At 44.5% G+C, this 17,301-nt stretch overlaps 1 protein-coding gene across 1 annotated transcript in view; it reads right to left on the bottom strand.

Moving 5' to 3' along the window:
• The window catches only part of LOC147108756 (DNA (cytosine-5)-methyltransferase 3A-like), a 289,893-nt gene that overhangs the window by 164,964 nt on the left and 107,628 nt on the right, over positions 1-17,301 (bottom strand). Inside the window, exon 5 of the mRNA XM_086005535.1 lies at positions 10,264-10,413. Coding sequence (XP_085861661.1) covers positions 10,264-10,413 — 150 coding nt within the window. The remainder of the gene's footprint in view (positions 1-10,263; positions 10,414-17,301) is intronic.

The raw sequence follows: 17,301 nt of genomic DNA, 5'->3' as shown, positions 1-17,301 counted from the left end.
CTGATCTCGGGCCCTTGGAGGGTCCTCGAGAAGAAAGCTACGGGCCGCCCCGCCTGGTTGAGGGTGGCCGCCAAGGCAAAGTCAGACGCATCACTTTCCACTTGAAAGGGAGTGTTCTCGTCCACTGCCTGTAGCGTGGCACGCTCAATATCCTGCTTAATGCTTTTGAAGGCGGCATGGGCCTCAGCAGAGAGCGGAAAAGAGGATGCTTTCAAGAGGGGGCAGGCTTTGTCGGAGTAGTTGGAGACCCATTGGGAATAATAAGAAATTAACCCCAGGCACCTTTTCAGGGCTTTGGGAGTGTTGGGCAGGGGCAGCTCCCGTAGGGGGCGCAATCGGTCGGGGTCTGGTCCGATTTCCCCATTCTCCACCACGCTGCCTAGTATGCAGAGGCGCGTGGTGTTGTAAACGCACTTGTCCTCGTTGTAGGTGAGGTTGAGTTTTTGTGCGGTTTTCAGGAACCTCTCGAGGTTCGAGTCGTGATCCTGCTGGTTGTGACCGCAGATGGGGACGTTGTCGAGGTAGGGGAAGGTTGCCTGCAAGTGGTGGTCATCGACCATGCGGTCCATCTCCCTCTGGAAGACCGAGACCCCATTCGTCACCCCAAAGGGGACTCTGAGGAATTGGTAGAGGCGTCCGTTCGCCTCGAAGGCGGTGTACGGGCGGTCCTCTGGTCTGATAGGGAGCTGGTGGTACGCTGACTTGAGGTCGATGGTGGAGAACACCCAGTATTGGGCGATTTGGTTCACCATTTCTGATATGCGGGGTAGCGGGTAGGCGTCTAGCTGGGTGTACCTGTTGATCGTTTGGCTATAGTCGATCACCATCCGTTTCTTCTCGCTACCCCTTACCACCACCACTTGGGCGCGCCACGGGCTATTGCTGCGTTCAATAATGCGCTCTCAGGAGCCTGTCTACCTCGGTCGCGATAAACCGCCTGTCCTCCCAGCTGTACCTCCTGCTTTTGGTCGCTATTGGCCGGCAGTTAGGGGTAAGGTTCGCGAATAGCGAAGGCGGCTTTACCTTCAGGGTAGCCAGACCGCACACTGTGAGGGGCGGCTGGGACCCACCGTAATTGAGCGTGATGCTTTGGTGGTAGCACTGGAAATCCAGGCCCAAGATCACGCTCGCACATAGATTCTTCATGATTAATACTTTAAAATTATCGTATACAGTTCCATTAACGGACAATTGTACCGTGCAGTAACCCATAATGGTCGATGTCTGGGTTTTATCAGCCATAGAGATGGTACCCCGAGTAGGGACCACCTTTAGGGAGAGTTGTTGTACCAGTTCAGGGTGGATAAAACTCTCCGTGCTTCCACTGTCAATTAAACATTTAACCCTGCACCCGTTTACCTCGATGTCCACCATTGATTTGGATAGCGGGTGCGGCCTGGTCTGGTCCACTGTGACCGATGCCACTGTAGGGTCCTGATCGAGACAAGATGGCGTCCACGCTGTCTGCTCACAAGATGGCGGACCCCACGAGGTTGGGCAAGATGGCGTCCAAGATGGCCGCTCCCACGGCGCACACGCGGCGGTGGCGGGTTTTCCGGCGGGGTTCCCTCTGCACACCTTCCCGAAGTGCCCCTTCTTACCGCACTTAAAGCAGGTGGTGCCTTTCGCCGGGCACAGGTTTCTGGTGTGCTTCGGCTGCCCGCAGAAGTAGCAGTTGGGTCCCCGACGCGTCGCGGCTGTCGTAGGGCTTCTGGGGGGAGAGCGGGGCCCCGACGGTGTCGGGCTGCCGGGCGGGGAAGATGCCTTCCAAGATGGCAGCGCCCTTGGTGCCCACGTGGCGGCGTGGACGGCGCGGGCTGAAGAGTAGGCGTCCGAGTTTCTCTGGGCCACATCCAGGGATCGTGCTGTGTCCGCAGCCTGTTTCAGGTCCAATCCTGTTTTTTCCAGCAGTCTCTGCCGGATGTAAGTGGAGCTGAGGCCTGTGATAAAGGCATCGCGAACAAGCTCGTCAGTGTACACTGCGGCTTTTACATCTTGGCACTTGCAGTCTTTGCCAAGCGTTTTCAGGGTGCCTAGGAACTCCTCCACCGATTCCCCAGGTCGCTGTGCGCGAGTAGCGAGCAGATGCCTAGCATACATCTCATTCGTAGGCTGCTGGTAATGCGCCTTTAAGATGTCGCAGGCGGCCGGGTACGTGTCGGCGTCTTGGATGAGGGGGTAAACTCGGTGGCTTACCCAATTCCGCAGAATTCCGAGTTTCATACTCGCAGCGTCCGTAGCGTCTTTGACGGCTGCGGAATTGTCCAGGAAGAATTCCATACACATAAACCAGTGTCCGAAGCGTGCCGATGCGTCCGAAGCATGCTGGTCCAAATCCAAACATTTGGGTTTCAAGAGTTGATCCATTGTGTTGAAAATTAAGTCAATAAAATTGATGTGCCTCAATAAATCCGAGACTCGATGTTAGCGAAACAAAACAAGGCTTTTATTGACTTAGAAGGTAACACACAGAGGAGAATGTATCTTCCATCCAGAGGTCTGCCGTACTGGATGTGCTGCAGGCTGGGCCAGCTTACATAGGAGCCAGGTATGGGCGGAGCCCTACACACAGTACAATACAATGGAAATGAAACTGAAACCAACCACAGTCACAGGCAGAGAAATACTGATGAGTGATGAATGGAATATTTCATCACAGACTGCACAGTGCTCAGCGCCATTCACAAATCCTCAGATAATGAAGCAGCCCATGCCCGCATGCAACAAGACCTGGACGACGTTAAGGCTTGGGTTGATAAGTGGCAGGTAACATTCGCGCCACACAAGTGCCAGGCAGTGACTATCTCCAACAAACGAGAGTCTAACCACATCCTCATGACATTCAATGGTATTACCATTGCCGAATCCCCCACCATCAACATCCTGGGGGTCACCATTGACCAGAAACTTAACTGGACCAGCCACATAAATACTGTGGCAACAAGAGCAGGTCAGAGGCTAGGTATTCTGTGGCGAGTGCCTCACCTCCTGACTCCCCAAAGCCTTTCCACCATCTACAAGGCACAAGTCAGGAGTGTGATGGAATACTCTCCACTTGCCTGGATGAGTGCAGCTCCAACAACACTCAAGAAGCTCGACTCCATCCAGGACAAGGCAGCCCACTTGATTGGCACCCCATCCACCACCTTAAACATTCACTCCCTCCATCACCAACGTACCGTGGCTGCAGTGTGTACCATCCACAAGATGCACTGCAGCAACTCGCCAAGGCTTCTTCGGCAGCACCTCCCAAACCCACGACCTCTTCTACCTAGAAGGACAAGGGCAATAGGCTCATGGGAACACCACTACTTCCAAGTTCCCCTCCAAGTCACACACCATCCTGACTTAGAAGTATATCGCCGATCCTTCATTGTCGCTGGGTCAAAATCCTGGAACTCCCTCCCTAACAGCACTGTGGGAGTACTTCACCACACAGACTGCAGCGGTTCAAGGCGGCACCTGAGCACCGCCTTCTCAAGGGCAATTAGGGATGGGCAATAAATGCTGGCTTTGCCAGCGACACCCACATCCCATATACGAATAAAAAAAAAAATTAAGATTTACCATTTCTCCCATTTTGTAACTTTCTGATTGGAACCAAAAAGGATCATCCCAAATATGGCAGGGAATATGTTTGTTAGACAGCTCTAGAATGTGAACACAGTATTGCAATATTATTTGGCTGCATTTGAAGACTGTCACTTATGTCAACATTAGTAATTATAAGTGACAATTATCATCCATATACCCTATCGCCTGTAGTAAACCTTTATGATCTGGCACAGAGTGAATTATTCTTTCCAAAGCTTTTGATAGCTACTACAAGTACTTAATTTTGTTTAGCAGTAAACACATTCAAATGGCTTTTGTGTCCACTTCTCCCTTTCCCACACTTCTTAGCCTACATACTTTTCCTCCTTTTAAGAGTGACTTTGGATCAATGTTCCCCCTAAGGTGTGTGGGCGTGCAGCCGCGCAATTGGGAGGTCCCGTGCAGGCTGCTCACAAGCTGTTGGACGAGACCATGCATGCGCGACGCGCAGCAAATTTTATGGGGCCGTGCACAAAAATGAAAATAGAGGGAACATTGATTTGGATCCTTTCATTCGGAAAACTATTATATTTCCCCTGAATTTTTCCTGAAATTAGCCACAGATTTTATTTTCCTTTTTTTGTCTCTCAGGATTTAGCAATACCATCAATTGGAGAGGGTGGTATACAAGGTTGCACCATCTAATGGACAGATGGACATGAATGGCCCTGATGGTCCTTTATCCATTCTTCATATGATTCTATGTCTCAAGTTAAGCTAACAGAAGACACAAGCATAAGGAGAAAGGACAAGGTATAAGGGAAGGATATAGTTGGCTTGTCCTCTGATTTTTACTCTCTTCCATGGAGGTAGTCCCTTGTCTCCACTGGTGTCTACCTCTCAAAAATCTAGCTGAAACAAAGTAATTACCGCACAAGGAACTGGACCCAAAAACCTGAATTTGCATTCTACAGCCATAAATTCACTTTTATTTCAATTATTTGGCAAGAAAACACCAAGTGATACTATGTAATGCATACAATCTCACTGTTATGAATGAAAGATTTATTCTTTTAAAACTCAGCCTTGGTGGAGAGAGAATGCATTATACCCCAATTAAAACTCTATATTAACAACAGAAAATGCTGGAAATACTCAGCAGGCCAGGATGCTGCCTGGCCTGCTGAGTATTTCCAGCATTTTCTGTTGTTATTTCAGATTTCCAGCATCCGCAGTATTTTGCAATTATAAAACTCTATATTAATCACTTAACAAGTATTCATAGCAATAAAAACAGAAAATGTTGGAAATTGTTCATAGCAGTCCAGCACAAGTGTGGCCAGGTAAACACTGCTTACGTGCATTCAGATGAAAAGATACCTATGAACGGAGGCACTGCAATATAAACCCAATGTAAAATTTAATTTGGGATCTCTCTCTCTGCATCCTCAATGTTAAGCAACAACAGCTTGTTGGCAAATGTATTTAGAAAAACCTAAATATGCTCAAGCCAATTTGGTAAAGAAAACTCAAATGGAAAATTAAATTTATCAACAACAATGGAGGTGACAGGAGAATAATTTATTAGTAGAGGTGGCAAAAGAAAGTAGTTCCTCTCTTGGCATTTCATGGTTTTTCTTCTTCAAAATGGTATCCTTCTGAAGAAGTTATCACAATTGGCCTGTATGTAACCATATTTTACCGTACTGGATATGGTATTTCAGAAATTACTTGCAATCCACATAAGTTGTTTCTTTTAGATCCTGGCTTACACAAACACATATCCAATTTACCTGGAAGGCTCTTGAAGTGCATATGCTAATTTAAAAAATGGAGGAATAATACTTATTTTGCTACAAATGTATGCATCAGCTGCATATTTAATGCACACTGTGCTACCTAATAGCCACTGGGCAAATCAAAGCTTAGTATCCTGGAGCTGATATTCTTGAACGATTCCTTCTTGGAGAAACACACAGTTTCCACTGTCGCCTCAAGGAACCTATTCCACTGGGAGAAATTTAAAGATAGCTTGATCTAGGAGGCACATTCCAATACCTTTGGATACAAACATCAACCAGGGTCATTGTTCCCACACGTTTTGTGTGAATACATTTAAATAATATGGGAGTTAATGTGAGTATTGAAGACAATTACGCTAGTAATTAAGCTTTGCATAAAGATAGGTCAAAAATATACCTGTTTTGCACACAGATTGAATCCTTATGAAAAAGGTATTCAAGATCCAGGAAAAATTTGCCAACATCATAATCATTATTCAGACTCCACAGACACTTCCATCTCTCAACCACCAAATGTAAGCAGTTTCAAAGAAACAAAAAGTGATGGAATACCTGATGCAAGATGTTACAAACACAAGATTTGACCCATCTTAGTTTGTCCATCCACAGATACCATATGTTCCCTCATAATGTTATCTGTTTCTTAAAATATTCTAGAGTTTAGCCTTCAATACTCTGCCCGGAAGTCTATTCCGTGTGTTGGTCACGCTTTGCATGAAGTATTTCCTGATACTGATCCTAAATTTCCCTTTTGCCACCTTTGAACCTGTGTCCCCTTGTCCTATTACCATGGTTTATTTCGACGTGGTGTTTCGGTTCTACTTTTTTAATACTGTTTACTATCTAATACACCGCTATAAGAGCAATCCTTAGTTGTCTCTTACAAGGCTGTAAAGGTCAATGTTCTCTAGTCTTTCCTGTGATGCTAGAGATCAGGTTTGTGGCTTTTCTTTGAATTGCCATGAATTGTGGTGAAAAGAATCACAACAATAACAGGTAAGATTGGAGGCAATTTGAGCAGTTCTATGTGGAACTGCTAAATATTTACACATCGCTTCAAATAAAGTAAATTGAAAAATTAGCTACAATCTCATCTTTTTGACCGAAGTCATCCAAATGTTATGCATCATCCAGGGCATGATCATTTCAGAATGAAAATAACTCAAATTCTACCCAAGTTTGTATAGTTTGGTGAATATTTTCTGACAAACTCAAGCATATTCACTTTTATAAAATCAAAAACATGTATTAGTGCAGTTGCTCAAATCTTAGTTCTCCGCTACCTATAAACACTCAAGGATGACTGTCGAGAAGTGGCGGGGAAATCATCTACAACCTATTGAATATAACATCCAGAATTTTTTTTTAGCAAAGGCTATCATTTTTGATAGCAACTAATTCCGATAACACCTATATTCAATACATTAGAAGGCCTGATAATACTAGAACTAAAGCTAGCATACTTTGAAAGATGGCATAGGGATCCAAGAAAAGGCTGAAATTCTGACACCTTCTACTGTTAGTTGTCTAGTAGGCTGGTGTGGACTATCTTCCCAAAATTGTACTACAGTACATGGAATAATTTTTAATGAACTCTAGTGCATGGGAAAACTGATGCTCCTCAAGTGCATCACGAACAAGCCTATTCAGGTTCCTTAGTCAGTGGATTAAGCCATACTCAGACTTCACTATACCTCATGCACAGGAAAGCCTGGTCCAATGTTTCAGCTTGATTTAAGCACATGGCAGCTTCATGACCAGGAGACACAGTAAATAGTAGTAAGATCAGGAATATATTTTTTATAACTTTAATAGTCAAGGTGAAGGAGATAATGGGCTGTAAATTCCTGGGTCCCAACTCCGCCAGTATAAGTCCGCTGAAATCTGGGAGGCAGACCTCATCAGAAATCCTGGGTCAGCTAATTTAAATAATGTTGGTGGGACAGGGGCAGGTGTCCCACCAACTGGAAGGCCAGATGTGCCAGGGGAGCCCGGAAAATTAGGAAAGGGGCGGAGCAAGGATGAAACTTCCGTGTTTAAAGGGCTCCTCCATGTAGTTAAAGGGTTGAAGAGAAGGGAGCAAAATGGATGGAGCTAAAGTAGGAAAAAGGCAAGTTTCTAGCTTTTCAGAGGCTGGCGTGGAACTGCTGCTGGTCCAAATTATAGAAAAGAGGACTGCAATAGTTGGGAAAACAGGAAAGAAGCCATCACATGCAAAAGCACAGACCATGTGGAAGGAAGTGGTGAGTGGGACCTCCATAACCCCAAGGAGCTATTGCAGTGTCGGAAGTAGCTTAATGACATCATTAGGTCAGGAAAAAGTAAGAGTGTTTGCAGATGAATAAAATTACAGATATCTGTATCAGAGAGAAATACATGGGCACTCCCTAACCACACTATGCCAGGGAACACCAGGCTACTAGATGAGGATGTGCCCACAGCTGACATTTGACAGCACATGAAGAGAAAGCAATGGCCATAATTGGCTACCAATTCTGGCCTGGCAGTTGGCGATAAGATGTGAGACTGTGGAAACATATACCTTTTCTTGTTTAATGTTTCTAAGTATTCTTGAGACTCTTCATCAGCTAACACTTACCTCAGGAGAGATCCATAAAGTGGCTGATTAAGATAGAATGCTGCTAAGACATACCAAAGTTAACAATACTGTCTTTTCCTCCAGAGGCTGAAAGCCAGGAGGCAGTAAAGAAGATGGCTGAAGAACAAAACCTTCAATTCCCTCTACCTCTGGCAACACAGGCAGCCACTTGCCCATTCCATCATTCACTGTCTCCCTTGCATTCAGCAGCCCAGAGATATCCACTTGAGGGGATACAGATAGTGTAAATGAGGAAATGACACAGAGCACGAGGAAGCCAGAGGATGCAGATGTTATGCAGCCACCCTGCCTCTTAACCCTCATGTTGAAATAGAGCTACAACCCTAGATTGATGAAGTATAAAAGCATCATGACAGCTCCCAGCAAGTCATGAATTCACATGCAAGAAGCTGCACCTGTCATTGTAAATTAGCTGCACCTTCAGGGACTGGAAGCCTCTTCAGTTCTTATAAATATAGGGATTTACATTTGGTGCACACAATGCAATCAGTCCCTCTGACAACCCTGGGAAATTCAGCAATTCTGCTAAATTTGTTGGCCCTCTCAGGCATCTGTGTGGGAGCACTGTCAAATTGTATAAATTGAGCAGCCATGGCCAAGACAGCATTGGTGTCTTGCCTTATAGAAGAGTGCAAAGCAAATTGATTAATCCGACAAAAAAATCTCTGTGGCTCCCTGAAATAAGACCATGGCATACAAGTGGAGAGCTGAGGTCACTTTCTCCACCACTGTCAGGGGTATACATGTCGAGAACCTTGGTTGCAGCTCTATCTGCAGCAACAAACAGAGCTCCTCCAAAGCTTCATGACTAAAGTGCAGCCTCCTGAGACAGAGCTTCTTGGGTGTCAGCCTTACCTCAGTGGTAGCACTCTCGCTTCTGAGTCAGAAGGTCGTGGGTACAAACTTCACTTCAGAGACTTGAGTACGTAATCTAGACTAACACAGTGCAATAGAGGGAGTGTCGCACGGTCAGAGATTCTGCCTTTCGGATGAGATGTTAAACCATGGCCCCATCTGCCCTCTCAGGTGGACGTAAAAGATCCCATGGCACTATTTCAAGAACAACAGGGTAGTTCTCTGGGTGTCCTGGCCAATAGTCATCGCTCACAAGCATCACTAAAACAGATTATCTGGTCATTGATTTCATTGCTGTTCGTGGGACTTTGCTGTGCACAAATTGGCTGTCGCATTTCCCTACATAACAAACAGTGACTAGACTTCAAAAAATACTTCTTTGGGACATCCCCATAAATACAAGTTCTTTCCTTCCTAGGAAAAGTCTCAAAGTGCTATAAAGAGTCTATACATCCGGCTGGAAGGGTAGTGCTAGTTGGTTTGACTCGCCTCTTGTGCTACCTGAATGATCTGGCTTCCTTTACAGCCCCTCTTCCTCCAGAATATAGGTCGTGTAAAGTGAGATTCCCAGTAGAAAGCCTTCAGATTCGAGCTCGGTAATTGTCTTGAAATAGAAAGTTTTTCAAGGGTAATGGAGAATGTAGGGGAAGTCTTCCTGAGTAGGACAGTGGACATCTTTTGCAATACCTGCGGTGAATTATAAGATATCGCCACAAGTTTCCACAAGCAATTTCAATTAAACAGTGTCCCTTTAACCACGTACTTATGCCTTGAGAAATGGATTCTGGCAAACTCCGCCTTCTAAACATTGGTACACATTCTCAAGGTTGGGTGGGAAGGCAAAATCACAAAATTTAGGAAGGGTGACTTTTTCCCGTATGTAAACTTGTCATTTGCATGTGGCCGCCACTGTAACGGTAGGTGCTCCTTCACCCCAACCTGAAACTGAATGGGATTTATGCCGGGGTGCTTCTCCAGTGGAACCCCAGCATAAATTGGCACCATCAGATATTCCTGGCCCTGCAAATAGTTCATTGTTAACCTATGCTCTCCCCCAACCCAGGAATTCCAAGGCTAATAAGGAAACCAGTATCAGCAGGGAATAGAAACTGGTGTAACTAGGCAGGATAAGGTACTAAACATATCAACGGCAGAATTATATATTTTGGCAGTAATGTGCACTTTATGCAACATGATACTATTATTTCTAGTGCCAAATATGCAGCTTTTGTACTTATCTATATATAAGTAGTAGTAATTTTAATGGTTCACTTTTGGTCACAGGTTTAGCTTGGACAGAACCTAATAATAACTGCTCTGCTTATAATTGATCATCAATATCATCTCTATTTTGAGGACATCAAAGTCTACTGTTGCAACTAAGAATAGAAACGTTTTAATAAAAACACATTGTTTCAATGGACATACCTTACGTACAGTTTATGTACATACCAATGAAATGTTCATGTCCTTTTTGGGTTTCATATTATTATCTTCTTTCTTTTTTTTGTGGCGAAAGGAAATTCCTGCCTGGAAAATTATACGTGGTGCTGGCCTTTGTCTGAGACTGCTTTCCCAACCTGATACTCCTCGTCGTTTTGCCTATGGGCAACATACAGCTATTAAAACATAGGTTTCAAGTTGACTCTGGTTAGCTTCTTTGCACTAAACAAGGATAACCACGTACTCCGGTGCCCAAACTGGCAAACATAAGCAAAAGACACAGCAACAGGACTATAATGGATTTATTATTTTTTATTGGCAACCAAGATGAAGGGCCAAGTTGCACATTGCAGGACACCATCAAGATTCAAAGGAGAAGACAAGGCAAATTTGAATAGTGAGCACAAGATACCAAGCTTTTCTTTTAAATGCCTAAAATTGCAGGAAGAAGGAAACACCCAGGGAAATAAGGAGTTCCAGAGTTTATATATTCTGGGAAAGAATACGTTAGAGTAGGAGACTGCGCAATGAGTCTTGATGTCAACACTAAGGTTTAAGAGCGGTAAGAGAGCCTGTAAGATGGCATATTTGCAGTTTAGGAGAAAGTGAAGATCAGAGAAGCACTGACCACGTAATATCAATAAAATAGAGGCAAGGAAGTTTGCAATGAGAGACAGGTTAGAGCTAGAGTTGAGAGAAGGATCACCTGTCAGACATTCAGTCCTTTCTGGTATCATAACCAAGCACGTAAGAGAGGTGCTAGAAGAACCTCCCAAAATATGGGAGAAATATTCAAGTCCTGGATGGATTTGGGCTTTATAGAGAGTTATAAGAACGGTTCAGAGGAAAACCTCACATAAGAGGAAACCAAGCATCCTGTAGGTAATTGCAGCAAGGAAGAGATACAAGAGTTCCATTTGAGGTCAAAGGAGATAGTGAGGCCAAGAATGTCAACAGGCACAGAAGGACCAAGGGTGAAACCATCAAAGGTAAGACACGGTAGCTGTTGGTTAGATCTACAAGAGGCATTAATATGTCTGACATCAAATCCAATTAGTATGCCATAATATTAAATCTGTTTTCCATTAAGGCAGTATTTTAAATGAACCAGTGTTATTTCTAATGTAATTTTATGTCTTAAGAAATGATTTGTCACCTAAATTGAAACTGTTTGCACTATTCAGAAAACATTAACTTGCTTAATAAGCAGGGCCTTTGATAGTAAGTATATCCTCTCCATCACAAAGACCTCCTACTTCCACCTCTGTAACATCACCCGTCTCCGTCCCTGCCTCATACCATCTGCTGCCAAAACTCTCATCCATACCTTTGCCACCTCCAGACTCAGCTAATCCAATGGTCTCCTATCCTTCACCTTCCATATAATTCAGCTCATCCAAAATTCAGAGGCCCATATCCTAACCCACACCAAGTCCTGCTCACCCAACAGACCTACCTTGACTTCCAGTCCCCCAACACCCCCAATTTAAAATGCTCATCCTTGTGTTCAAAGCCTCACTCCTCCCTATCTCTGTAACCTCCTCCAGCCCTACAACCCTCCAGGAACTCTGCATTCTTCTGAACTCAGGCCTCTTGTGACATGGGTGCAGTCAATCACAGCCTAAGCTTGGAGGAAGCCTGCTATGGCAGAAAAGCCTACAACCCTTTCCTGCTGACTGCTGGCCGTAATGGGGAATGTTATAAAACCATTGGCTTTGGCAAAGAAAGCATCAGTGACCTGCTTGATGCAGGCATGGACTGCCGACTGACTAATGTGACCGATGGCACCTGCTACAGCCTGGAAAGAGCCTGAGGCAAAACTGCCACAGGCAATGCATGCCCAGCTGGGAGAGTGAGTAGCAGGTCTTATTGTAAGAGGCTGCACAGGGCTGTGACAGCATCTCTGGAGGAGCAGTGCCTCTTGATGCACTGCTCCTCAGAGAACTGGACGCAAATGACTCTGGGTCTATAGACCCCATGGGCAGGGTAAGACTGCCTGTGAGCAGCCTTCCTCACAGCCCCAGTTGCAACTCATTAAGTTCCATGACCCGCTGCTGCTCCTCTTCCTCCAACCAGAAAGAGTGGTTATATCTCCCATCTTAACATAGGAACAGGAGTAGGCCATTCAGCCCCTCGAGCCTGTTCCGCCATTCAAAGAGATCATGGCTGATCTGTGACCTAACTCCATATCCCTTAATACCTTTGGTTAACAAAAATCTATCAATCTCCGATTTAAAATTAACAATTGATCCAGCATCAATTGCCGTTTGCGGAAGAGAGTTCCAAACTTCTACCAGCCTGAGCATTGAATTTCTTGAATATTTCGAAGCAGAAGAAAACTGTAAGTTAGCAAATTCCAACCAAAAAACTTATGAAAAAATCCAACCGGGTGAACTGCAAACAGATTCCGATGCTCGGGCTGCTTGCAGGCGAGTGCCCATTTAAATAGTGCTTCCAATTGCAGTTTCATGCCTGTAAGACTGGGTGGGTCCAGCACTTCATATTACTTCTACTTTTTGTGAAAATGGCATTGAGGTCCTATAGAACCCCTCTCTCAGGAAGTCAGCAACTCTTCACATTCACCCCAACTCGACCAATGCCTGCCATATTGCCAGCAAGTCAGCCGCAGTAGCGGAGTTGCAGCAGCCTATGGCTGAGCCCTCACAGACTTGAGCACCTAGACGTCACCGGCCACAAGCATCTCAAGGGTCCCCACATGAGGAACAGCAACCTTCCACTAGCTCTGCTCAGGCCACTAGGGTAGCACCCCATAGGAATAGTAGAGTTAGGAAACCTTCTTTAAAGAAAAGCACTATAGGCTGATCACCTAGGTGAGAAATGAATGGAAAGTATTTATTATGTTTGACATCAAATTAATCACCTTTATCACATTTGGCATTTTGGTCTGCAGTATGGTTTCATAGCCACTTCTGAGTCTGTATTGTCAGAATGTCATTGTTATAGTTCTCTAAATGGTTTGAATATTCTTCAATGCAAGATGAAGGGTGTGAGGAAGAATGTACAAGGACTGTTATGCAGAGGGGCGCTGTCCAAAGTTATCAAAGCAGGGCTGTGAGAAGCTCCCGTCATCTTGCATTGAAAAACCATTTAGAGAACTTCTATATCTCTGACATTCTGGCTGCAAGATGTAGATGTGACCCTCCTTCCTCAGCCGCTTCCTTTCCTTCCCCTAGTTCTACCTTGCCAATGATGACTGCTGTTGCTGCCGCTCTGCTTCTTCCAAATGCAGATCTCTCTGCAATGCAATGTTGTGCCATATGCAGCAGACCACAACAATGCAGGACACGATCGGGGCATAATGTAGGGATCCAGACATCTAAATCTCTGCTTGAGCAAAACCAGAAAATGCTGAAAATAGTCAGTAGGTCAGGAAGCATATGAAAACAACTGACCAGTTAACATTTCAGGCATAGATCTTTCGTCAGTGCAAGAGGAGGCTGCACTTCTCCAGGCAGGCTGGCGCAGACCTCTAATCTCTCGCAACAGGATCTGCTGCCTGCTGACCTGGGGTGCATGCCATGCCACTGGCTCGCAACATCACCACAGCCCTGAATTTTTATGCCACTGAATCCTTTCTGTCTGCTACTATTGTGTGCTTTATAAAGATCCTGGTTGTGCCCTGGCTTCGATTATATTTGTATATATTTCTGTTCTTATTTCAGATTTCCAGCATCTGCTGTATTTTGCTTTCCATTATATTTGCGCTATTTGAGCATGGTAGGGTTGTACAGGGGTGTCATCAGCCTGGTCCACAGTGGGTATCCCTTTTTCCCAAGCAACCATCCTGTCACATTCCCCATAGGGTTGAATAGAGGGGGACTGGTGGAGTGTCTGAGTTTAAAAGCATTGTGGCAGTTCCCCCAAGTACCTTGCACAAACCTGCATGATGTTGTTCCTGTAATCGACCACTAGCTGTTCATTGATAGAGCGGTATCCTTTTCTACTGATGAACGCTGATGGCCATGTGTGTACAGTCAATTATGCCCTGCACATGAGGAAAGCCTGCAAAGCCACAAGCTCCCTCCTGTGGACTGCTTAGGTCAATGGGGAAGGCAATGTACTGCTCAACCCTGGCAAAGAGAGCATCGGTCACGTGTTTAATGCAGCTGTAAACTGCAAACTGGGAAATGCAGCTGATGTTCACTGTAGCAGACAGAAAGGAATCAGTGGCATAAAAATTTAGGGCTGTGGTGATGTTGAGAGCCAGTGGCATGGCATGCACCCCAGGTCAGCAGGCAGCAGATCCTGTTGCAGGAGGTCAGAGGTCTGCGCCAGCCTGCTGGAGAAGTGCAGCCTCCTCTTGCACTGAAGAAAGATCTATGCCTGAAATGTTAACTGGTCAGTTTACTTCATATGCTTCCTGACTATTTCCAGCATTTTCTGTTTTTGTTTCAGTTGTCTCTGAAGTGGAGTAGCTAATTTTGAACTTAATGTTCAGGGTGAGAGATGCCAAGCAAGAACCCAAATAATGTTGCTTATACTGTTGGATGTGCACCAACTTTGTGGTCTAATCTTATTGTATTATTTATCTGTTTAGATAAGGAGGGCTAAATAGCTTTCATAATTTTTGCGATGCAGAGACATGGCCTCACAAAAAGTATGTTAAAGACACACCCCTCACAATAGTTGGAGACTGCATAATTACATTTCATGTAAATTAGGCCATTTTTCCCTATTTGTTCAGTAGAGGAGCTCGACCCTTGATATAACAAATTAAGTGCTACTTGCTTGTCCCCAAAGGCTTGTAATAACATGGTCTTACTAGGTTTTGTTTGATTACCATACTAGAAGCGGTCAGTGCCAAAACAGTACATACGTGTCAATCAATAATACAATAAACAGGTACAAGCCTTCGGACAGCATCTTGCAAAACTTGTCTTGAAACAATATAACTGTGACATACTCAGCTCGTCTGCTCAGTCTTACTGATGATGTATGGAGAAACACAATCAGACTATAGACCATTTTGCTGCAACTGAAAAGCACTGTTACATTAAGCTATTCCAACTCAGCTACATTTTGGACACTTGACAGGAAATCACAAGCCCACCTTCCATTAAGTCTATATTATAGTTCATTGAAACAACTAAAAAGGCTTCCATATGCCACGCCTCAAACATCACAGTTCAGAAGAACAATCTTAAAAAAAGGAAAAAAAGTAATTTCCTGACAGCTTTCAAAACTTTCTGAAACTGGTCTCTGGCAGCGATTTAGGAACAGATGCCAATCTACAGAAGTTGCCCTCAGCAATTAACCTCTAATTGACTTGAGAATGTGCTCACGTCCCTATTTCCCTACAAGGAGTACCTCAGGTTGTGACAGGTTAGACTATTTCAGCGCAGGAAGTACCTGAGCAGGGGCCATAAGGGGCATGCTAGATTAAACACAGCTCCATTTTAGCAGTTTTAAAAACATATAATTTTCGGTCAAAACATGTGACTGATTTCAGGAATAGATTGACAATCTGGTGTGGTGTCTTTTAGCAGTTAAACTGTGCTCCAGAATTCAACTATTCATCAGCATTACCAAGGGCAACCAGCTAATGATTTCAATTAATGAAAGCTGAAAATATGCAAATAATGGGAAATGGAGGGAATTTGAAATAGAAACATAAAAAGTCTCAAGACTGGAAGGGAGATGCTTTATTACAGGAAACTTTGGTTTATCCGGAGGTTGTATGTCCGGAATACTCGATCTAACAGCAAAAATCAGGAGCCGTTTTCTATAAGTTTTTTTAGTTCTCGTTCTTTTTTTTTCCCCAGTCAGGCACTGCAAGGTCTGTAGCTATAGCAACAGCTTCAGCTAGAGACGCTTGCAGCTGCAGCCGACTCTTTAGAAGCTGTTGCTAAGCAACAGTGTTTGTTGTCAGATACGGAGATGAAAACCTCCGTATGCTTCAACATTAACTTTGTATGTCCAGCAGTTTTGATAGATCGGCAACACGCCGGTCCCGTCGGTGCCGGATATCACAAAGTTTCCTGTACCTGTTGTACTAAGAGCTACAGATACATTAACAGACAAGTCTCCAACTCCAAAAGCTGGCATGATGATAAACAACAAAGTACAGGTTTGGGTACTTGGGCAGATGGCTGTACTAACATTCAGCAGTAAAATGTCCAAGGCCTTAAAATAAATGATTTTAAACCAGATAATAGTTCCGTTAAAGTAGCAGAAGGAGGAATTTAAGCATTAAGCATATTCACGCTAGTATATCACAAGGTAATTTCAAGGGCTAAAAGGAAGTGCCAAAAAACTGTGTATTGGTCAGCTGCCAGCTTCATAGTTTTGCCAACCTGCCTCTGGTATTAAATATTTTGCTTTCCATCTATTAAAGTTCATGATTATTAATGAGGAACCCATATTTATTTTATATGTAATCCTATCTGAACAAATATGTGCTATGATCTATCAAAGCATGTGATTGATGTGGTAAACCACTGTTATAGTTATCACTGTATATTGTTCTCACTGTTCTCACTGTCACATCACTACACGAGGTCGCCTCTTGTCGCACTGTTATACCTGGGCTGACCACCTCCGACTCCGCCCATTACCTGCCCAGGTATAAAGGTAGCTGACTGGCTAGTATTCCTCCCTGTTGGATCGGATCACCCACGAGGGTGGGCTCTGTTATTTAGCCAATAAAAACCTTCAGTTACGTTCTTAACTCGTCGCCTTTTATTGGACTAATTGATAGGCATATCAATTTTATTGACTAAATTTTAAAGATGTCTGATAATGAACAGCAACAGCAAGGAGCTCACCCAGCAGCACAGCAACAGCAGCCTCCAGACAACGGGCCACACCAGCCGGCTTGGCTGCAAGCCTTGAAACCACCATACCTGGATCTAAACCCACAGGCACCAAACTCAGCCAACGACTTCAAACACTGGCTGGACTGCTTCGAATCGTACCTGGAGGAAGCCGTCGTCCCTCAGAGATCCAAACTAAGAGTCCTGAAAGCCCAAGCGAGCCCGAGAGTATATACACTCATCCAGGACATGACTACGTACGACGACGCCATCA

Source organism: Somniosus microcephalus, chromosome 13 (genome assembly GCF_052327205.1).
Source record: "Somniosus microcephalus isolate GS21.2 chromosome 13, FLI_Smic_1.0, whole genome shotgun sequence".
NCBI lineage: Eukaryota > Metazoa > Chordata > Chondrichthyes > Squaliformes > Somniosidae > Somniosus > Somniosus microcephalus.
Note: the sequence above shows the minus strand (reverse complement) of the source record. Positions and strands in the feature narration are given on the sequence as shown.